Here is a 24,022-nt window from a genome sequence, read left to right as displayed (position 1 = left end):
TATTATTACTTTTTTTATCTGTATTAACAAGATTTTTAGCCCCAGGCTACACAGATCGAAAAAAGAGTGTAAAATTGTGTGACATATGATGCACATGATTGGAGCGTGGGATATCACAGAAGTTTACGTGACATTACATGATATGTCATAAGTCATAAAATATCATGTAAACTTCCATTATATGTCATGTAATTCAGCATGACTCTGTGTGTTTACAACACAAATTTACATGCTATATCATGTAAAACATTATAACACCAAGTTTACATGACTAAACTAAAGTTTACATGACGTGTAGATATCATTATTTTTATCTGTGTAGTTCATCTCGGGACCCACGCTTTACTTCCCTTCCGAAGGAAGAACTCACATTTTGCGAGTTTGCCAGGAGTGGGATTTGATCCCAGGTCCTCTGCGTTATAGCCAAGTGTTCTAAAAATCACACCAGATCCGCTCCACTTTATTATAACTTTATTATTAAGATTTTGAGCTACGCTGGTTCATCTCTCTTTATTTTAGATTTCTCCAAGGGTTTTCTTCATAAATTTCTACTAACGTTTATTCAAAGACGCAATTCCAGAAAAAAAAAACAATATTCACAAAGATTCGGAGATTTTTTCAGAAATGCATCTGGGGTTTTCCTTTATAAATCAGAAAATATTGTTTATTTTTTTCCAGAGATTCCTTTAAGTATTACTCTATTAATTCAAGGATTTTTTGAGCAGTTATTTAGAATTTCCTCTAGGAAATCCTCAACAGATATTTCTGGAGGTTCCTCTAGGGGTTTTTTCAATAGTTCATTCAGGTTTTCATTCAGGCATTGCTTTGGATTTATTCAGACCTTCCTTTAGGGATTATTTTTCTTTCAAAGATTCTCTCAACAATACCTGCATAAATTATTCCAAAAAATATTCCTCAAAATTTTTCCAGGATTTTTTCAAGATATTATTTTATGAATACCTGCAGAGGGTTCTGCAGTTTTTTCCAGGTATTATGTCAACGATTCTTCCAAGAAATGTATTTATTTCTTTCTTCAGTAGTTGTGCAAAGAATTTTTCCAGTATTGTTTCTGCAGGGTTTCCTTAACAAATTTCTCCAGGTAGTTATTAAGGTATTTTATGTACTAATCCCTTCAGAAATTGTATAAGGTTTTTTTTAAGAATTTCTTTTGAGGTATCTCCAGGAGACTTTCAAAGGACTTTTTCTGAAAATTTTCCAGAGATCCCTCGTAAACTTATTGAGAGTTTTCTGCAAGATTTCCACCAGAACCTTTATCTGCGGTTCCTACAGAAATGTTTTAACAGATTCGTTCAGGAACTCCTCTACAGATTTTTCCAGGAATCCAGAAGTTTCTAAAGCATTTTTTTCCTTGGAATCACTTGCAGAATTCCTCCATAAGTATCTAAAGGTTTTTTTCGAGAATTAATGGAGCATCTTAGGTTGAAGGTGTTTATTCAGGTATTCTCCTAGGCATTCATTCAGTAATTGCTCAAGAGAAAACTTTAGAAACTGATTCAGGGATTTTTGTCAAGGAGTTCTTTAAAAAGATATAAAAAATTTCTTCCACGAGTTTTGAAAGGTATTTCTAGAAGTTTTTAAGGGATTTCTTACACATTCCTTCAGGGATTCCTGGGAGAATTTATCAGTAATGTTTTTGAAATTTCTGGAAAAACTTTCGAGAAGTTCCTGAAGAAATAACTTAACAATGTATGTGTAGGCATCTATTAAAACATTCTAGTAGATATTTCTTCTTCTCTTCTTCTTATCTTATATATAAAAATGAGTTTGTTGCGCCTTTGAGGCAACAAAACTCACGAACGGATGAACCGATCAGCATGATCTTTGCACGGTACAATTTGTATTTATGGTGGCTGTGTTACGAAAATCAACAAAAATTGTAAGAAAATTGATTAAGTACTGTTTTTATGAGCTGGGGAGAAAATCAACACGATCGAAATGAACCCAATCCAGAGTGCGGTGCATTGATGACCTCAACAGTTGTCAAACCACCACATCTTGGCAAGACAAAGTTTGCTGAGACAGCTAGTTTCTTATGAAACCGCAAGATCAATTTCTTAAAAAAATCTTGTTGGAATTTCTACGGAAATTGCTGAAATAATTCTTGGATTAAGATGAATTTCTGAAAAAAAAAATCATGGAAGAACTTTTGAAGAAATGTCCACCTGAGTGCGCCACCGTCATGCTTAAGAATCCAACATCTGATATGTAAATACTTGTGTATCCAATGCACTGTTTGTTAATATGGATACACGATTGATGTCTGATCCTGTCAAAATCATTAGAGGGGATTAGGATTGCCGCATACGTGGGAATATCTTACTCAAACTCCTGAAGTAACTCCTAAAACTCTGACGATTTTATTTTGGTTTTGTTACTTTGTATTTTAATTTAGGCTAATTCTACACTCAAATTTTGAAGAAGTCTCTGGAGATTTTTTTAGGTTTTCATTTCTGTGTAATTTTAACTAAACTAATCCTACACTTAGTCTCTGGAGACAAAGAATCGCATCAGGAATTTCTAAGCGCAACCATGAAATCTGTATAAAATTTTCAGTAGAATAACTGTTGAAATCTTAGGAAGCAGGGATGGCATTCTGCACTGAAAATTTGCACAGTGCAGCTCATTTTCATATTAAAACCGCGCACACTTGCACTCACACTGAGGAACATGTCATTCTGTGATGTCATGCCTGTAAGGAAGTTAGAATTTCTTAAGATATCCATGAGAAACTGAAGAAATAACTGAAACAAAAAAAATCCAGATGAATCTTTGATATTGCACGAAGAGGAATTTCTGGAGGAATTTGAAGGATTTTCATTGAACAAATTTCTGAAGAAATCATAATATCATAAAAGTTTTTGCACGTGTGAAAATGGAAAAACTCCTTCCTTCCTCCCTTCCTCAATGACCGTCAAGAGACGAACCAGCCAAGGGCTGAAAGTCTCTTAAATAAAGACAAATCAATCAATCAATGACCGTCAGCATTGACATTTTAAATCTAGGGGCTCTCAAAGATGCACATACAGAATAGTAAGCCAAGCAAAAGCATGCGTTCACATTGGTGTGTAACTAGTAGGCGTAAGGTGATAAATTGTGTGTTAAGATTAAGCAATTTTGATCGCATGCATCAAAATGACTGATTTTTCAACCATCAACAGTTTATAATGTGTAGATGATGTCAACAAAATGTCATCGGAATCGGTTAAGTATTGATGGAGATATCTCCGACGTGAGAAATTTAGATTTTGGGAATCTTGCACAAACAAAGAATTAAAAAAAATATAATTCTTGAGCCAGATATACATTTTTTAATATGTAACCATATGTAACCAGTTGCAGAAATTTGATTTTTTCAGCACGAGTCGTACATTATCCAACGAGACTTGCCGTGTTGAAAAAATACGAAAAGTGTTGAAAAATTCGAGTTTTGCAACGAGTTCCATAAATAAATAAATAAATTTATGCAAGTCTGTATTATAATTTCTATTTTATTTAACTCGTTTTGGTGTCATGATGGCCATTTTCTCCGAATTGGTTCATTATGCAGCAGAAATGAGTTGCATAGTGAAAAATAGTTGCATTATGAACATTATGCATCTCAAATGAGTTGCATTGTGAAAAAATCAAAAATTTGTATGGAACTCGTTGCAAAACTCAATTTTTTCAGCACTCTTCGTATTTATCCAGCTCGGCGAGCCTCGTTGGATAAATGTACGATTCGTGCTGGAAAAATAAATTTTTGCAACTCGTCACATAAATAACTATTATGGCACTCAGGGATGCCATATATATGGAGATGAACCAGCATCGGGCTGAAAATCTCCGTAATAAAGTTAATAATAATGCCATATATACAGATTTATCTGTATTATACAGATTTTTGAGCTTCTATAAAGATTTCGTTTTATATGAAATACAGATTTTTGAGCTTTTTGGGGCATTTAATTTTTGTATGGGATACAGATTTTGCTCCCAAATTTTGTATGGGATACAGATTTTTAAAAATAGTAATGCACTTTACACTAGAGTGCGTTTATAGTGCAGAAATACTGAAACGATAATAATGATTTATTTTCTGTATGTGTTGTATGTATGTAGAAATATTGTTTTAAAATTTCATTCGATTTGGTTGGACAGATAAAAAGTTTTGGTCGTATATGTAGCCAAAAGTCTTCTAACTTTGAAAGTATTAAGCCAAAATGACTAAAATTTTTATTAGGTTAACACTGTCAAATTTTATTAAGATTTTAGCAGTATTGACAGTTCTACAGTCAAATTGTTAAAAAACAATACCAAAATGCAGCGCATTTCGACAGCGGTTAAGGGTTAAAACCACTATTTTCAAACTACGAATACAATTGCTCATTACTGTTTACAAAATGTAAGTGTCAAATCAAAAAAGGTATAATTAACTGTTGAAAACCCCTCCCAGAGACAATTTCTGGCTACACCACACAGCGTAAATCGCTTATTGAAGTTTATTTTGATTAAACGTCACGATCATCAAGGCAATTTTTGATTATTGGGGACATCGTTTATTATGAAGGCGATGTGGTACAGTTCACGGGTTGCCAATTCAAAGACTTAACATGATCAAGAATTCAACGCAACTTGTACATCCGAAATAGAAGAAGTAGCTAGATTGACCTCCAAGTCTGTCCTTGAAGAGAATTTTCTATCTCGCTCTAACTGAAATGAGCCAGACTCTCCGTCACATTGATTCAGAAGACACCAGCTGCCCCCACATTCCAACCATTCTCCCGTGTGGAATTAGATTCAAATTTATGGCGACCTTCCACCTGCAAGCCCCCCATCGAAACATCAGTGTGAACTCGTTAATCAAATTGAAACATAATGTGCCACATTTCATTTGAGCGGAACGTACCCCAGTACCCAACCCATAGAGGTATGGTGCCCCATTCGTTGTTGTGTTAATAGGTGTGTACAGAGAGAGCGAGCGCTTCGGCTTGCCAGTGCAGCAGTTCGCTGTTGTTGTAGGCTCCATCCTCTATACACGACATGGTTGCACATTTTGTATGCTGCCTAGTTTGAATTTAGCACGGCTCGCTTTCGACTGACTGGCAGCACCTATCTAATAAGTTGCCGACGGACTGTGTGTGCCGGGCTCGCGTCAACCCACACTGTGCCAATAAAAATCTTTTTTTTTCGTTTCATTCAATTGTGCATTGCACGTGAAATGCAGGTAGGTGCATGCTTTGCATGCCATTGCACCACGACGATTGATTATGGCTGAGTATGAGTGAAACCTTGTACTAACTAGCAGCGTAGCACACTGCACTACGATGATGGCTGGGGCAGGGGCACAGGGTTACAGGTTTTGCATGTTCTAGTCGTCCATCAGAAATCGATGCTTGTTTGTAAGGGAGAGAGAGTCTGACGCTTTGTCAGTGAGTAGGTACGAACACACTAATTCACTGTCATAAACAATTACGTGCGAAATAGTTTGACGCGCTGTGTCGCTTCATAGTGTGGTGCTTTGGTGATTGATCGATGGGCTTTAAGCGAAAAGTGAAACATTAAATTTCTAAAGAGAATTCTTTAAGCGTGTCACTTGAAAAATGTTGATTAGTAAGCTAAACCTTCTTCTTTGAACATGTGCTTAATATTATTGCTTATATCAATACACACTCACATGGGCATTTTTAATATATGCTAAACAATGTTGAACATGGTTTTATTAATATACTATTCCGAAATTTTGAAAGTTTTCACCTAAACTGCTCTCTCATTTTGTCATTTTCTCATTTCGTCACCACTACTGAAATAGCTCCTCAGATAAATTAAGTGAACGATTATTCAGTTATGCACCTTAGAGCAGGGGTTTACAGATCGTGCACCACGATACAGTTGTTGGCACTGCGAAGGCTCAGTAAAAGCACCACGACACATGAGCAAACTCTGCATCACTTTGAAATTGTACAGCCTATTTAGCTCTGAACCCGTCTACATGTTTGATAGAAAATCTTAATGAATAATTCGTAGCAAAGATTGGTGGAGGGAGCCTACCAAGGAATAAAAAACATGTAATTAGAAGATACAGAATGTTGATTAATTGGAAAATTGAGAGAATTTGTTAAAAAAGCTCGTTATGTTGGGACTTGAACCCACGACTCCGTTTCTACTACACCGGCACTTTAACAAATTTAGCCACAGAACTGGTTGAAATTCTGCGAGATGGAAAGCCAAACTACACCATGGACACTATTTTTTCACATTTCCGTCTCTTCTTCGTCTTGAAAGTGAAAGTCTCTGGCGTCCTTTTTCAAAATATTGCATTTTGCCTCACGTTTTTACGAGCACAAATCTAGCAATCCATCAAACATAGCGAAATGAAAATGCTATTCAATTATCTTTGCAAGTGAGCAAATAACAAGTAGCATTTTCAGTTTTGTTGATCTGCTAGATAATCAGATTTGTGTTCTTGAAAATTGGAATGATTTCCAAGGCGGCCATTGTGGTGGCTATCTTTCGACGCTACCAAACATGTCCTTTAAACTGATACAAATGAATCATCTACCAGAAATCTGTCCGTAATCAAAACAAAATATCTTCGACTTTCTTGCCAGTAGTCCACTAAAAATCCTGTCCAAACAATTGCAAAAATATCACTATCACTGACTGTAAAGCAGGCTAGGTTGGAAAACTATTCCCATTTGTAGTGAGCTCCGATGAGTATAGAAAATAAATGATTTCAGCGTTGAATTGTTCACCGCACAGCAGTTCATTAAAAAAAAGTCGACAGGTATGAAAACCTCTGCCTCAGAGTATTAGTTGATGATTTTCCGCGGCTCTATTGCAATGCGTTTATCGCCTTAGTTAAACAACTCAAAAGTTTTATAGTAGCTTCACTTCTTCCATATGATAACTACAGGTACTCTTCGATAAAACGTACAAAAAAGTTTTCTCTTTGTACGTTATATTGAAGTGTACGTTATATCGAAGCAGAGAAAAATTTAATATTTTTTATGCTAATATTGCTGATTCCGACGTGAAATTAACCCCAAATAATGATTTCGGTGAAATTCACAAGAGCAATAATGAAAAACATGAATTTTCACGAAAAAGTAATTTCGTTTTTTGTGCTTCGATATAACGTACATTTTGCTTCGATATAACGTACACTAAATTTTTCCCCAATTTGCGCTAATTCTAGGTAACAAGATTAATACTACAAGAAAACATTGATTTGAGTGGTTTCGTAGCTTATCTGAGGGTTATTCCTGGGAAAAATTAAAATTTTCAATGCTGTACGTTATATCGAAGCAAAATGTACGTTATATCGAATTCGTTATATCGAGGGTACGCTATATCGAGGGTACGTTATATCGAAGAATACCTGTATATGTAAACTGTCATTAATAGGAACATCAAATGGTTTTCATTCGAAAGTTGTAAGACTGATCCTTGTAAACAAGATGATGAGTGTCCATGTAATTGGAAAAACATGACCAACCAAATTAGTTTAACACATTTTAGCTCACAGTTGAGTCAGCGTGGCAGCGCGGTACCGACACATGAGTTCGAGCGTAAAATTACACTACACCCGGAGAAGTAAAACCACACTGCCGAAAGGCGTGAAATAATTAAAAAGATATTAATGCGGCGGCGATATTTAAAACAATGATGGATATCTGCAGTGTACGAACAAGTCAATAATGGTGGGGTCTATTTGTTCTTGCTTAATTCAATTTCCATTCCGCGTTTCAACAGGTGAGGAAAGCTAGCTTTTTTTCAGTATCCAGTCTTGGATCCACCGCGATTTTTTTCTTGTCTAGACAGCCTTCATATGAAAAAAAAAACTGCTGGAATATACAACCTTACGCTTATTTCTATTATGCATGCGTGAATAAGTACCGCCACCTACAAATACAGTTTCCAATTGGTTCAACTCTTCAATGATGATAAAATTTTAAAATGGACGCAATACGAATTGCTCGAAAGAGGAATAGGCAAAGGCACTGGCTGGGCGCGATGGAAGAAAATCTGAGTGTGTACGCGGGAAATTGAGGAACATCGCCCAAAACCGACGAAGATGGAGCTCTACTATAACCTTGGAGCTGGAGTAAAGCCTGCGCACTTTAGAATCGGTACACTTTCAACCGGCTGCCGCTCAAAAACGGTGTCACTTGGAAAAAAGTGTTGTTAGAAGCAATTGAAGCTTATCTATTGTAGATTGTAGGAAAAGTATAAAATTTGCTGTTTTTATATTTTTAGATGAACTATTGATCTGAATTCGTAAATAGTGCCAGTTTTTTCTGCACACTTTGAGCAAAAACCAATCATTGTCAGATTCAAGATTTGTGTAGGAATATATAATTATCGAACCCACCAATTACGCAGTATATAATAGTTCTTGGTATTATGATTGTTGATTAAGGGAGGTAAAATTTTCCATGAGTGTTTTAAAATTTCCATTATAGCTATGGTAAGCCTTTGAAGGGTTTTATGGAAAATCAAAGGCTTGCATAGATATTTAAGGTCAAAAAAGTTGTTTTCGCATAAGCTTTAGTTCGGCAAATACGCATACGGGAAGGATACTATACGAATAGTGTTGGTATACAAGAAACCAATGGTTTGATGCAGAACAATATAAATAATCGTGGCTCGAAAGTTGTATGGACTATTGCTGACGAAATTCATTGGATGTGTTTTGATGGCGTGAAATATCTAACGATTTTTTTTAATAAAACTGAATCTACTCAGAAGCTTTTAATTGTGATCATATAAACACATCTATAGTTCCATAATCTATATGGTTTTCAGTGTTTTATCCATGAAAACTATCTTATTTTAGGTTTATTATGAGGAGTTAGCCTTATGACTCTTAATTTCCGACTACTGTGAGGGAAAACTGCTAATAATTCAAAAAATAATCCAGGTTTCGATATGAATCAAGTTGGGCCACTTGAATTGGGGAATTGTAGATCCAAAAAACGATCTCAGGAAATATTTTTTCATAAAAAGTTAGTGTGAGTAAAATTATGTTTTGAATATAGCATGAATGGCCAATAAGGCTATAAGTTTATTATGGTCTTGTGAACCATATTTGTCAAGAGTTTAATGTCGTAACTTGTTTTGAGCATATGTTTGATGAGTAAAATTTTGTTTCTTGTGGAAATATCAGCCCGTAAGCTGTGAAATTTGAAAATATTGACGATCATTGGTTTGTGCAGAATAAAATGGCATGAATTTCACAATCAGATCAAAATTTTATCTTGAACAAATAAAAACTGATTTTTTCATATTTTTCCTACAAAACACAATAAATAAGCTTCATTTGCTTCTTACAACATTTTTTTCTAGGTTAACCCGTTTTTTATCTGCAGCCGGTAGAAAGCGTACCGATTCTAAAGTGCGCAGCCTTTAAAGCTACCTTGTATCTATCAATGTAACGTAAGCTTTGGTACTGTACTATTTTTTTGCTAGCGAATTGGGTGTGTTGAAATTATAAAAAATACGGATGAGCCAAAAAGAAACCACACTAACTACAACACTTGTAGAGTTTTCACAAATGTTTGAAGCTTCATTTCCATAACGAACATTTTTTGCCACAAAAGAAAAATTAGGTATATGTCTCTAACAGTTTTTGGCTTGCAGGAGCCGAATCCAATACAGTCCAGTACGCCACAGTTTTGAGATATATTTCTCAATTTAAATGGAAATATATGCAATTTTGTCTCCAGTTAGCCTAGTGGTTAAGGCTATAGATCATCAATCCGTCGGGAGACGGCGGGTTCGATTCCCTTCCTGGTCGGGAAGATTTTCTCGACTCCCTGGGCATAGTGTATCATTGTACTTGCCACACAATGTACAAATTCAAGGCAGGCAAAGAAAGCTCTTCAATTAATAACTATGGAAGTGCTCGACGTCGAGCCATAAATAAGAAGAAGAATATGCAATTTTGTGTTTTTTTTTGACAGCCATTAAGCATGCATATATTTTGTTAAATAAATCAATGGTGAAAATCCATGAACAACGATTTATGGAAAATGTTGGTGCTTAACCAAATCATATTTTATTTGTTTTAGGAACATCAACTTGGATGCAACATGTGAACTTTAATTGCAACTAATTGCTTGATATCGTAAAATGAAAAATTATGCATAAATCGTTAAGTTAGATGTCAATCAAGAACTGTTTCCACTGATCGCATAAATAAATTATTTGCATGCTTAATGGCTTATGAAAATAGAAAAATTGCATAATTTGTCATATAAAGTGAGGTACAGCTCAAACAGGAAAATATTCTTTAGCATGTAAAAACCCACGAATGATCGGCAGCCAATTAAACGTCTCATAATAAATAAGAAAATTCCCATACATAATTTCAAAATTGCCAATAAAGAAATAGGAGTGCAAGCAATAATAAACTGCAAAAGTTCCATAAACAAATCAAAGAGTGCATAAAAAATCAGAATATCCCAAATTTATTTATTCTCGAGCAATAAAAAATGCAAAATTTCCATTAAGAAATCAACAATTGCAGTAAAAAGCAATAGTTTTTGCACCAAAAAGTTTGAACTTTTCTATTTCAGAAAACCCGAATACACGACAAAGACTATGTTTGTAATTTTACAGAAAATCGCTTCCTGTTCGAACTCGCTAACGCTCGCTCGTCGGACTTAAAAAAATGACTTTAAATTCATGGATATGTGGATTGCCTAGAACCGAATTGACGTAGTTATTGCGCGTCAGATATAGGAAACTTCAGTTCCTCAATCCTCTTTGCGGTTTCGGTGCATACATAGCTCAGCCGTCAATTTTGGCTAGAAGTTTTAAGTTGGGCAACGAGCAATGTGTTTTTTTTTTAATTACGGATAATGAAGTTTTTCTTTTATTGTTTTTTTTGATAATTTTCTGATATATTATGAAAAAATCGGATTTATTGACGTAAAATTGGAAAAAAATGGAGAAAAAACATAGTTTTATTTTGCAATTTTGAATTTTTTTGTGGAATTTGTGGAAATTTAGATATTTGTTATAGCTTGAAAATCATTTAGGTATGGAAAATTTTGTTTTTTTTTGTGCACTTTTTTATTTTTTTTATGGAGCTTTTGTAGTAAATAATTGCTTCCACTCCTACCTCTTTATAGTCAATTTCTGATTTTTTTATGGAAAATAGTCCGTTTTTCAAGTCATTTTTATTTTAGCTACGAATGATCCATGACAATTTGCCAAATGATCCATTAATAACGTTTCAATATTCCATAGATGTGTACCAAAACATCATAAAGCAGTCATTTGGACCCATGAAAAATTGTCGAATAGTTCCTTCTGTTCGTAAAATTTAGCAAATCCAGAACTTCATAAACCGTACTATGAAATGGCGGAAACGGTGCATAAAATAAACCATAAAAATGGGAAACTATCTCTAAAAAAAGGAAATTCATATATAAGAAATACCGCTTGAAAATTGGAGTACGAACCATAAAATATTTTCCATTCCATGAAATATATTTTGAAATGATCCATAAAATTTGGAAAATAATTCATAAAATATGAATCCAATGAAACCATGAACGACATTTTCGTAACATTTACAATCTAAGTTTTTGGATCATTTGCTGAATTTCATAAATCATAAAATTTAATTTTCATGAATCATTAACTATGTTTTCCGATAATTTTCCATATTTTATGGATCGTTTTAATATTTTCACATATTTTCGAAGGATTATTTTACCTTTTTCCATGGATTATTTTCATTTTTTCACTGATCGTTTCCAATTTTTTAATAGATCATTCTAGGGATCGTTTCACTCATCTCATGAATCAGTTTATGAATTTTTTGAATTATTCATTACTAAATTTAACGAAAAGAAGGGACTATTCGGAAAACTTTTCATGGATCCAAATGACTGCTATGTGGTTCTTGGTATGCTTCTATAGAATATTGAAAAGTTATCACTACATCATTTAGCAATATTTCATGGGTCGCAATAGTTCAACGGCACAAACAGTGGGCTGCCCTTCTCAAACTTGTGACTTACTGGATCAAACAGGAGCTATATTTTAGAAACTTGAAAAGTTTTTTACAGGACCAAAACTTTTTAGCGAAAAATTGAGAAAAAAAAATCATACAATTTTGCAATAATTCTGTCAAGATATTCAAAAAAAAATGACTTCAATTTTAATATTATTTGTTCACCAAAATAAAAGATTAAGGAAACATGTTTCAGTGTCTGACATAAAAAAATATGAATCATGATAGCAAACTTTTTCTTTTCCTAAACTTGAAAAGTGCAATGCAAATGGTGCATAACATTTAGATATGCTAATTCCGCAGCATTTTTTTTTTGTAACATACATCACAATCGCACCTTTGACTGCGATGGAATTGCAAACGATTACAACGTTTTTATTGTTATTCCCAATGAAAAAAAAAGATATATCAATGCAACAACGCGTTGTCTCGAAGGCTAGCCATGACCAAGATGTACTGTTAGGCTTTCAAATTGAAAGTTGCATTGTCATTGCTGGTTAGTACAGTATATAAGCTGTCGTGGAAATGTTTTGTGATTGGCGTAACGTCTCCACCAGGACAAAGCCTGCTTCTCAGAATAGTGTTCTATGAGCTCTTCCACAGTTCCTAACTGAGAGCTTCCTCTGTCAATGATCATTATGTATGGTCAAGGCAGGAACAAAGATACTCTATACTCAAAAAATGTTATGGAAATCTCCATTAAGAAAAGTTTCTGGATCGACCGGGAGTCGATCAGATACATGTATCTTCAACCTCAACTGTAAGGTCGTTTTCAGTGTATTGTACTTGACTTGTCTGATTCACGTATCTTACTTTTCGAATACTTTTTATTAAAAAAAATGATTTTTTTTCATACTACTAGAAGTTTTGTAAACTTATACCAACATCTTGCAAGTTTGCGCCAAAATCACCTAAAAATCAGTAATTCACGAAATTACAATCGATTTCACCGAAAGTTATCAATCAGTTTCGAGATAACAAGATTATAATTATCCTGAGTCGACTTCTATAAAAAAATAAAGAGTATCGCACTCAACTCACATTTATTTACTTTTTCTTTTATCTAGTGAATCTTGCCATCAAGTATATCTACTGAAATTTCGCTTAAAGTTATCATGGATTAACCACTTCGTACCCTTCCAATACCACTATTTTTCGAAAGAAATTCCTTTACAAAATTTTCCAGAAATTTCTCCTGTACTTTACTTAAAATTTATTCTAAATGGCATCTAATATTCCACCACAAACTCTACAAAATGTTTCATTAAACACGGATTGGTGATTTGAAATTTCTTCATTTTTTCAAAATTACTGGATGTTGTATCGCATTAAGAAAACTTCGATAATTGATTAATTATTGGTTTTGTTTCAAATATGAATTCATATGTATAAACAGTTCCACAACGGTATCAGGAGGCTTCTGCATGAACTCTCTTAAACATTTGAATTGCAAGGTTGCCAAAGTTTGTATTTTTTCAGCAGGTCCTCCAAAAATTCTCCCTTCGAAATTTACCAGGTATTTCATTGATTTCACTAGTAGGTTCTCAAAATCATAAGCCAGCAATTGTCATTTTGATATACGTGAATTAAAAAAGAATGATTACTTAAAGAAAGTAATTTATTTTTCATGACGCGCAAAAACAGAATGTGGTGGAAAAGTCTAAATCAGATTAAGAGATCTGTATTGATATATTGATCTGTGTAATACAGAAAAATCTGTCTATCTGGCATCCTTGGACAAAACATTAGAAAATGGTCATGTTTGACGATACGGTGCTTGATTTCCAGTAAACCGATTGGAATGATATTTCGACAGAGGTCATCAAACTACGTGTACTTTTATTTGAGTAAATTGAATGTTTTTGACGTTTTTACGATTGGACTTAATGTGAATTACTCCATGTTCGTAATTTACGGCCATTTTAGAAGATATGTTTTATTGTTCGATAGTAACATTAATGCTAGTCAGTATGGTTAGTATGAACTTCATATTAAAAAAAATAACAAGTATTTTCGGAGCCAATCTGGAAGAGATATATTTTTTAGTTGAATCATATATTTGTAACTTTGAAAGTTGTTAGCAGAATACAATAATTTTCATAAAAAAAAATATCATTGGACTACAAAATTAAGTTTATATCATATTGTGTAACGATGTTAAGTTATTTTGACTTAATTTATTATAAACCAGATGCAGGATGATGTTGAAGTACTAAAATTGTTACAAGAAGCACACTGGTCTAATCATAACAGTAGAGTAAAACTGAGTATCACGGTTGACATAGTTACCCAAGGATTACATATATTAATTTCATTGGAGCACTGTTAATATGACTTCCGAAATATTCATAATCCCTGTTGTTTCTGGTTAGGATCTGCACAAACAACGCAAACATGGGCTGGTTTATTTGGAAAGATATTTTTTTGTTACAAACAATCTTCAGTAAATTTGATTGAAACTATATTTTACTATAAATATAGGATGGCCGTCTTATTCTTATGGTGGCTTTCACCCCGCATGGGCAAATTTCATCTATGTATATGGTTAGCTTTCGGAGAAAATATGTTCTGATCTTCCAGATTTTACGTTCCTCTCATGCCTCGGCAACATTTTAGACAAAGTATCTATGTATGTTTAAACTTTTTGATTTGAAAACGTTTTCCTGCATCAAAATCCGTAAGATTGTGCATAGGTGGAAAATTGAGATAAAATACATCACCAAGAAGCAGAATTGTTATTTTTTCTCATTTGGTTTGAAAACCTCAAGGTAAACGTTGCACCGAATGACTCAAAATGACAAGTTCCTTGTACTAGAACAGAGCACTAGATGAACTTTCATAGAAAACGGCATTTTCATGCGGAACTGCAGGTGGTCCGACTTACCCCGGCGGACCTTTTTACCCCGTCTTCCCCAGTTTTGTTTTTGTTGATCTAACAATTCCTGATTGCCAAGCACACGGCTCGACGAAACCTCGCCAAATTTGCAAATCTATGATGGTGTGCCAACTATATAGTGTGTTGTTAACCGTAGTGTAAGGTGCAGCAAAACTTAGTCGCTAATTAACGAAAATCTGAAAACAAGATGGGAATAAATGAAAAAGATGATAATAAATCGTACAACGATTTTGCAATCCACAATATTACCAAAAAAAAGAAAGATTTGTGAATTGAATAAGCAAAGATTGCATTGGTATTCGCGACGTTTACCCAGGAATATATTCAATGCAGCAATTTACGCTGTTTAACCCGGATAAATGAAATGAGCCTAATAGTAGCATATTTTGATATGGAGATCAAAACGTGATATTGGTTTGATTGATATAAGAGATAAAGATCCAAAACAATATAAAAATTGACACCTGGAATCACATTATTATGCCATATTAAGATCTTGTAATATCTAACTATTGGCAGCAAGCTATTCGTTTGATATTGAAATATCAAATTTTGATATTTTTCAGATGTTTCAGGAATTTTTTTAGATATATTTTTTTATCACGTTTTAATGATCTGCACTTCACCTCTACACGAGTGGGTGAATCCCTTTTATAGCTTAGATTATTAGGATGTCCTAATCGCGACGTTACTGTTTACTGTTACTGAGACAGAGAAAAAATAATTTTTATTATATATCAATATTCTTGATTCTATTGATTCTCTTGATAGTAATTGTGAAGAATATAAGAAAAAAATGAAGGTATCTCATTATTTTGACAGCGGATTGGTTTAATTCGTCAATGATAGACATAGATGGAGGTTGCTGTGTACTGCAATTTAGCTGAGCATGTTTAAATTTTTAACACATCTCTTGTTTGAGTTGAAGTGGAAAACTAACATCTTTGTCTTCTCCCTAAACATCAAAATAGCCTATACCTTGTAGAGGTTTTGTGAACCGTCATAAAACCTTATAACTTTTATTTTAGTTTTATGATGATTCTCAAAACCTTTTCTTGCCTGTTTGACTAAAAAACATTACTTGGGCTCCCGAGTAGGTGAGAAAATCTAACGAATAACACATTCAGTTATTACTAATTGAATTACTGAAGAGCAAAACCTGATATTGGTTTGATTGATATAAGAAGTAAAATCCCAAACTTACATAGTTTTAAGGCAGTAATAAATTGTAAAATGTAAAATCATTGTACAGGGTGCGTGCGATATTTTTGCACTAAATCATATCGTAATCATTAAACACGTTTAAAAAATAATTCGACAATAGATCTATACTAAATTATTTTTTCGCGAACAATTGTGATTATTTCAATGATTTAGAAAGAAAAAAGTGGTCCCAATATCGATAACCTTTTTTGAACGATCCTGAGAACCGTTGCAAGTCCGTTTTAGTGTTGTTCTCTATATTTTGGTCAACAATTGTGTTATTTTAGGTAAAACTAGAATATTTTTTTGTACGAGGAGCTCCAATTGTATCATCGTTATGTGTGCCGTTCATAAAATATCCCATAAATTTGAAAAAGAGGTTTCTAGAAGACGAAAATGCGAACAACAATAAATATATGGAGCAGCTGCATACTATCTGCATTTTCTCAGCTGTCAAGAACGCTATGAAGCTGATTTTTTCAGTGTAGTTGGGGGATTCCATAGGCTTGTTACCTACAAAAAACTACATCGCTGGAATGGAAGATAGCGGAGAAATAACTGGAAGAAGTCGGAAATTCTAATTTGAGCAATGGTATTCTACTAGGGCTGCTCAAACATTTATGAGAAACTTTAAAACTAAAATATCCTAAGTCTGACCACCTCAATTTGCTGTTTTAGACTCCCATAAGCTACAGCACAAATTTGAGCTGAATTGATAAGGTCTTAGGTATCGCTCGACTAGTCTGAAGTTTATATGGTAAAACTGGTACAAATATGTGCAGGAATGGCATAGTTTTAGTTTTCTGCCACTAGATGGCACTGGAAGCGTTCAATAACCCTTATTTTTAGTATTATTACTAGCTGTCCCGGCAAACTTTGTCTTGCCAGGTTGTAGTGGTTTGACAATTGTTAGGGTCATTACAGCACGGCACTCTAGATCGGTTTCACTTCGATCGTGTTGATTTCCTTCCCAGCTCATGAAAAATCAGTTATTTATCAATTTTCTTACTTTTCTAGTTGATTTTCGTAACTTTTTTTTACATATAAACACAGCCGCCATGAATACGAATCAAACCCTGCAAGAGTCATCCCGATCGGTTCAGCCGTTCGTGAGTTTTGTTGCCTCAAAGGGACTTCAAACTCATTTTTATATATATAGATAGGGAATTCTATGCGGAACATCTTTGTTGAAGACCGCTAAGTGATCTGATGCTTGCTAAAAAAAAGTTGTACCCTAGACTTAGTGTATCGAAAAAAACAACCAGTTTTTATTGATGCTATTCGATAATGTGTTAAAATCACCACGTCAAAATTATTTAAATTATAATTTTTGAAGCATATCTGTATCATTACGTCTCGTGTATCATTATCGGGATTTTACACATTACATTTTACTGATTTCGTCTTATTTACACAACAAATAGTAGAACCCGAAATGTTATTGGGCGCGCTAGTGTAAAACATAGGATCTGAAAATATTTTCTCATACCATCACGTTTTTGATTATAATTGGTTTTATATTTTTCACAGTTCACTAGAAATATGGTGCATTTGATGATGTGGGATTTATATTTTTATTGCAACCCTTTGATGAAATATTCCTGTTTGAAGGTTAGTGCAAAATTACCGCACGCACCCTGTAAAAACAAAAGATTTCGGCTCAGTTATGCCCATGTGGCGCCCGAGCCTTCCAAATAAACGAATAAGTAAAATAAAAGAAGTAAAACATCAGAAATTATATCAAACTCTAGTATGGAGAAGTGCTCAATAATAGCTCGTTAAGATATTGGAAGATCAAAACAATATCAAACACGATTCTTGCTTTTTTCTTGAAAATAAAAAAAAAAATCTGTCGACATCAGGGATGCCATATATACAGATTTATCTGTATTATACAGATTTTTGAACATCTATACAGATGGCGTTTATATAAAATACAGATTTTACATTTGTATAGGATACAGATTTTCCACCCAAATTTTGTATTGGATACAGATTTTTGAGCGAGTGATACAGAAAATCATCTGGCATTGCTGGTCGACATGCAGCATTGCTCCTCGGATCGTAGCACCCGCAGGTGGCGCTGCTTACCACTCAACTGTTGCTTACTATTCTGAATATTAAGGGAATGAAAACATAAGGTTTTCGTTTCCACAGCTCAGAAAGGGGCGCTGGGTGTTTGTGCTCCATTTCATTCGGAAGAAAAAAAAAAATGTTCTTATGTAGAAATTTTCAGATATTTTGACAAAACAAACATTGATATCATATCACTTTGAGTTATTCGTGCGATATTCATTCAAATTTCGATTATCACATCAAGACCACATAGTGATATGACATAAAAATTGTTCGATTTGAGATCTGATTTAGATATTTTCGTCTACCCGGGCAGGGCTCCCATGAACACCTTATACACTACCCGCCATTAATATGGATTCGCATATTGCAACACTCATACTGAATATTGCAGCACCCTAAAACAAATTATCACCCCAATATGCGATTATTTTAGGTCTTTGAGGCACTAATGAACCCCCTAATTCTTTTTGAAAATGTTGCTCGTTCCCACTACCTAATTGATTCTAGGTTTACTTAATTTTTCCTCCTTATTTTGGGTGAAACTTTTTGGATGCTGCAATACTAGGTATTGCAACGATTCCGTAATATTGGCGGGTAGTGTAAATCGAACTAAACTTTGATTAAAAATTGATCGCGAAAACCTGACGATTTTCAAGGAAGTTGCCTGTGGCGTTTAATGTAGGCATTTTATAACAAAATGAGCTTCATTTTATTATTTACGTACAAACAATTTTGAAGCCTTTTTCTGATTCATAGAATATAGTTTTTTTTTATTTATGTTTCAATCTCAAAATTTCATATCATCGGTTGGTCAACTTCACCCCGAATTTATAGTTTTCAAATTTGGCCTAACTAATATATTTTACCAAATGCTGTAACCTTTTGTAAGCATTTTACGAAGCTTGATAGCGGTCCATTAAACCTGATTTTATTTGAAATGCATGATGAAAAATGATCACCTTTCTCCCCAAATAACGGTACAAATTTGAATAATATCGTCGATTTCACTGGAGCTATTTTCATATTCGTTCGTATGATTATGGCTGAAGGTAAACAATTTATATGCTCGAAAATTTTAGACGTATTTTCAGTACTGTTCACATTCAAAAAGACTTAACTACTTTTGGATGCTTTGCCTTTTCTTGCAGCTATGACTTACATCCTAACCTGTCATCATCATTAAGCAACCTAAAATCACTACTAGACAGCGAAAATGCTCCTTTGGATAATGATGAAATGTGATCCACAGCTTTGAAAAAGTGGTGCTTCAAAAAGCTGTGACGCCTTTTTGACATGTGGGTGTGTATGTTTATCAAATGTAACAAGCAGGTGTTATGATTGCATAATGAAATAATTTTGTTCAAATAATGATCCACTCTCAGTAAGTATAACAGAGTGTTGCAAAGATGTTAAATTGACCTTAGGTATAAGGTATGTATGAAGTATGATTACTTATTAACTATAGACTTCAATTTGCACGATCCAAGATTCTCTCGGCTTTGTAAGTCTGTAACTGCAGTAAAAACAAGTTTGTCTTAAATCAAAACCGTCGAAAGTTCACGCAAACTTGTTTTGGCCACTGTTACAGACCGCAAAAGGCAAGAGAATTCCCATATCCGTGCAAAATAAGTAATGTTCGGGAACTAAACAGCCTCGATATGAAACTCTTGCAAACTCCCACTTTTCCCTAGAAAAATTCAACATGTTGTTAACTAAACCTATTGTCCTACCATAATCATGTCGGTCCCGAAATACTCCACGCGCCTTTATCAGCGTTCGTCGTCGTCGTCAGCGGTGATGAGAGAGTTCACGAGCAAGTTCCTTCCGGGAATTGAATTCGAGCACTTCAACAGCGCCGCTTCAGGATTCACGGAAACTGTTGAGCTGTTGAACTGAGTTTGGAGCGGAGGTTGGACGGGGTTTCAAACACCACGCTCACAAAACACTTACACACACCTTTCGAGTAGTGGGTCACGGTGGCACGGGTTTTGGGTTGGTTGGGCTATGGACCACACGGTTCACAATTTTCTCGGAAGTTCACACTGCCTGGCCCGGGTGGGGTTTCTTCGCCTTCGACACTCACCGCACTGATCACTCCGGATTTATTTTTTATTTTTTGAGGGGCTTGACACTTTTAGCTGGGTTTCTTCGGGGTCGTGATTTATTCCGGATTTGAGCGAAAATGAACAGAAGCTTTCACGGGACTACTTTCAAAAGGCACATCGAAGTATCACAATTTTTTCGGTTTTGAATTTTTCGATTTTTAGGTTGTACAAAACGCTAATTGAACTAATTTCGGGACTGCGGGCGTTACACTGTACAGGGATTGGCAGATGACTGTATTAGGCTAATTTTGGAGAGGAGTGTTCCCGGCGACTACTGTAAGGCAGTTTGCTTCGAGGGATTGCGAAATGGAACTACGGAGTTATCACACACGGTTGCTTCGTCAAGGGGACGAAGAGTGCAGCGAGTTTTGCGAACTGTGGTAATTGCACCAGTTTAGATGGCATTAAGTTTGGTGCCGGTCAGGATGTCGTAGAAACAATTGAAGTTAATGCGGTAATGGTGGATAATTTGATCTAGCTACGAGGTTGAGTTCGTTTATAATTACGTGTCACTTTTGGAACGATCACTTCACGAGTCAGTTCAACAGTTTTGATTTGGTTCAGTCACGATTTGTCTGTTTCACTTGTTTCTCTTCAACGGTAGACTTCAGTTTTCGCAATGCGGCGGCAACAGCTCTAAAATGCTTCAGGATGTGGTATTTTGTGGTTGCACAATACCGCACTTGTTGGCGTTCACTGCAGTAATCCGTCCGAGGAGATGGTGGTAATTTGATAAAATCAGTCCGATATGGATCCGATTGGCAAACACTTCGCGCGGCGATGTGGAAGAATGCGTATTGCTGAGTTGCACACTAAAGAGCATCCACGGCAGCAGCGGTAGCGATAATCACTGACAAACAGAAACTCCGAAAACACTTGGCAACGGTAGGAATTCGCGCGCGCCCCTGCTGGTAAGCTGTGTGCTACTCTACAAGAAGCAACAAGAGGCCACGAGTACCACGAGTTGGCAGCCAAAAGCACCCAAAAGCACAGCCGAGAGAGAGATCGAAACAAAACGAGGGCCCTTCGCTACGGGAGAGCGCAGTGGAATTGGTCTGCGCAATCGATAGATTGGAACTGGTGGGTTTCAGGTGAAGCTCCAGGGTATTCGGCGCCCGTAAAGTTTTCCCTGCATCCCTGCACACACATTCATGCCAACCAGCAGCAACTCGCGCTCACTACATCTACAACCGAAGAAGAGACGAAGGGAAGACACTACAAACAGCAGCAGTGGCAGTTCAGCAGGGCACATGTACCCAGCAGATAATACAACCAATACTCGCACAAAGCCACCTCCGGCCTTACGGCGTTCACCGGTCTCCGTCTCCCACCTTTCCAAACCACCCCGCGCGCCAACAACTAACCACACAATACACCAAAGGAATACGCCTCTGGAAACGCCTACTCTCCCCACTCACGCGCGGAGAACATAGCCCGAGCACCGTGAGCCGCATCCGATGCTATCTCTGTTTTGAGGCCGTTTCCATTTCTCTCACTCCACCATCGCCATCGCCATCGTCATCGTCGGACGGAACAAAACCTGCCTGTCTGCCTGTCGAACACCGAAGGCGCATTTGCCGCGGCGGCAGCAGCAAACGTGGTTGTCTCTTTCGCGTAGATATCCCGCTGGTCCGGCTGTTGGTGCGGCGGCGGTGGCAGTAATAAGTCCCCACAGCACACGGCGTGCGGCGGCACATCGGCAGCATAGCCCCGACGGACGGGCCGAGAGATGCGATGTCCGGCGACATGTTATTGCCTGGCGTCTATGTACCTACAGCTCGGTGGGTGCCCGCACCGTACGCAGTAAACAATTCATGGACGTCGACGTCGTTGTTGGCGTTGGCAGAGCCGGTTTGGTGGTGAGCTGGATGGAGAACAAGTTTTTCGCTTCGGTGCGAGAGAATATGGGTTTATGCCATGTGGGCTTGAACGTACATTCGGTGAGTTGTTGTTTTTTTAGATTAGATTTGCCTTTATGGTACAACGATGCCAAACAATCTTGTTGAATTTTAAAGTAAAGGAAGATGCCCTTGTTCATTTCCTGACGGTACAAATGTTATACATTTTTTATTTGAAGTTGTGATATTCCCAGGAATTCTCGCTTTTGACACTCGAGAATACATGTGATCTCACATGAGCTGTAGAGGTTCAGCAGTCTACGTATATGGAAGCCTAATCATGGAATAACGAGCAACCGTGCGTCTCCATAGTGTAACACGCCAGCCTGTGAGTTTGTCGGGATTGAAGTAAGGTGGCTTATGCGCCACTCCTTTCGGAGACCACCTACCAGTTTATGGATTGCCCGGCTGTTGAGACCCCCAGGGAATGGGTCTAATTACTCCCGATCAAAGATACAAACGAGTCGGCTTCGGAAGACAATTCAAGGAAAAAGGAAAAGGATTTTATTTCTTGAGACGAGGAAACGAGACGGTAGTAATATAGTAAGTTCCAAGGTAAGTTCGCTAAGTTTTCATCACTGGCTGACTTAACCAACCCTCGAACCATCCAGTAGTAAATTAGGGAGTAGTCTCGGTTGTTTCGGGGAACCGCCCCAGTAAAATAAAAGAATGAACAAGAAATTAATTACGAACGAAAAAACATGCTAAACCTTCATGTCACTTTATTGACGACTATCTCCTATTGGATCAGGATAGATCTATCCACGTGCTACGCCTAAAAGTATCCCCACCTCAAAACAACAGTACGACATGGACGCTAAACATTCATTTCGACACTGATTTTTCATTTGGGCCTAACTGACATTTTCGAGTTCTCTTCAACGATCCTCCCTTTGTGTCATCGCAGTATGTGTATTTAGTTTTCCAAAGATTTTTGGGTTGAAATGCGAAGAAGCCGACTACATGTTGCTATAGAAACAAAAAGAACAATGATTTTGTTTGTTTTGATCAAGTTATGACCGAAAGAGAGAGTCGACGAAGAGAAATCGATCAAGTCAGTTGGGCCCTTATGAAAAATCATTGTCGATTTATTCTCTCTCACTCTCCAATAGCCTAGGCCTACTCTTTGCTTTCCCTTCTATCTACTTTCTTCCTAACCTGTCGTCGTGTCGTCAGAGTACTCTACGTGCAAGTGCTGTTCATCCGGGCAGTGTGCGTGTGTGTGTGCGTGCTCAAGAGGTGGCCACCGGCGCGAAATCGGGTACACTGGAACCTCTTTTTATGCACATGGGTGGGACTGCATAAATTAAAAATGTGCATAAATTAAATCAATCATATTTATTTTCATAATTAAAGTTATATAATACAATAAATTTCTAATTCTAGTATAATGAGCTGGGTAAACCTTTCATCATTACAGTAAATCTTTTTTCGCATTTTGCGTTACAATGATTTAGGAAAAATAAAGTGGATTAAAATAGAGGAAAACAATCATTTAGATGAAAAAAAAACCTCACCATTGAACAGATCGAGAACTTAAAAACTAGACCTTAATACTAATTACACAAAGCACGTAACATATCAAATGAAGAACTTGCACATCTCTGATAATAATTCGTTTTCATTCGATTTACATACTGATCTAATGTTTCAATGTGACTCATTTCATGTAATTCTTCAGTACAAAACCATGGGGGTAAGTTGTGGATCATTTTTAAACATTTGTTTTGGAAAATCTGAAGCTTTTTTCTATGAGATAGAGCACATTCTGACCAGACTATTGAAGCGTATGTTAGAGTTGATCTGAATACTGTTT

The 24,022-nt window shown here is 36.0% G+C and overlaps 1 protein-coding gene across 4 annotated transcripts in view; it reads right to left on the bottom strand.

Moving 5' to 3' along the window:
- The window catches only part of LOC109408342 (transcription factor AP-2-epsilon), a 254,560-nt gene extending 232,458 nt beyond the window's left edge, over nucleotides 1-22,102 (bottom strand). For all 4 annotated transcript variants that reach the window (XM_062856073.1, XM_062856072.1, XM_062856075.1 and 1 more), the window contains exon 1: nucleotides 19,934-22,102. Coding sequence is in view for 2 of the 4 variants with exons in the window: in XM_062856075.1 (XP_062712059.1) it covers nucleotides 19,934-19,942 (9 nt within the window). In the remaining 2 variants the exon portion in view is untranslated. The remainder of the gene's footprint in view (nucleotides 1-19,933) is intronic.
- Between the last annotated feature and the right edge of the window lie 1,920 nt (nucleotides 22,103-24,022).

Source organism: Aedes albopictus, chromosome 3 (genome assembly GCF_035046485.1).
Source record: "Aedes albopictus strain Foshan chromosome 3, AalbF5, whole genome shotgun sequence".
NCBI lineage: Eukaryota > Metazoa > Arthropoda > Insecta > Diptera > Culicidae > Aedes > Aedes albopictus.
The sequence above is the reverse complement of the archived record's forward strand: the minus strand, read 5'-3'. Positions and strand labels throughout refer to the sequence as shown.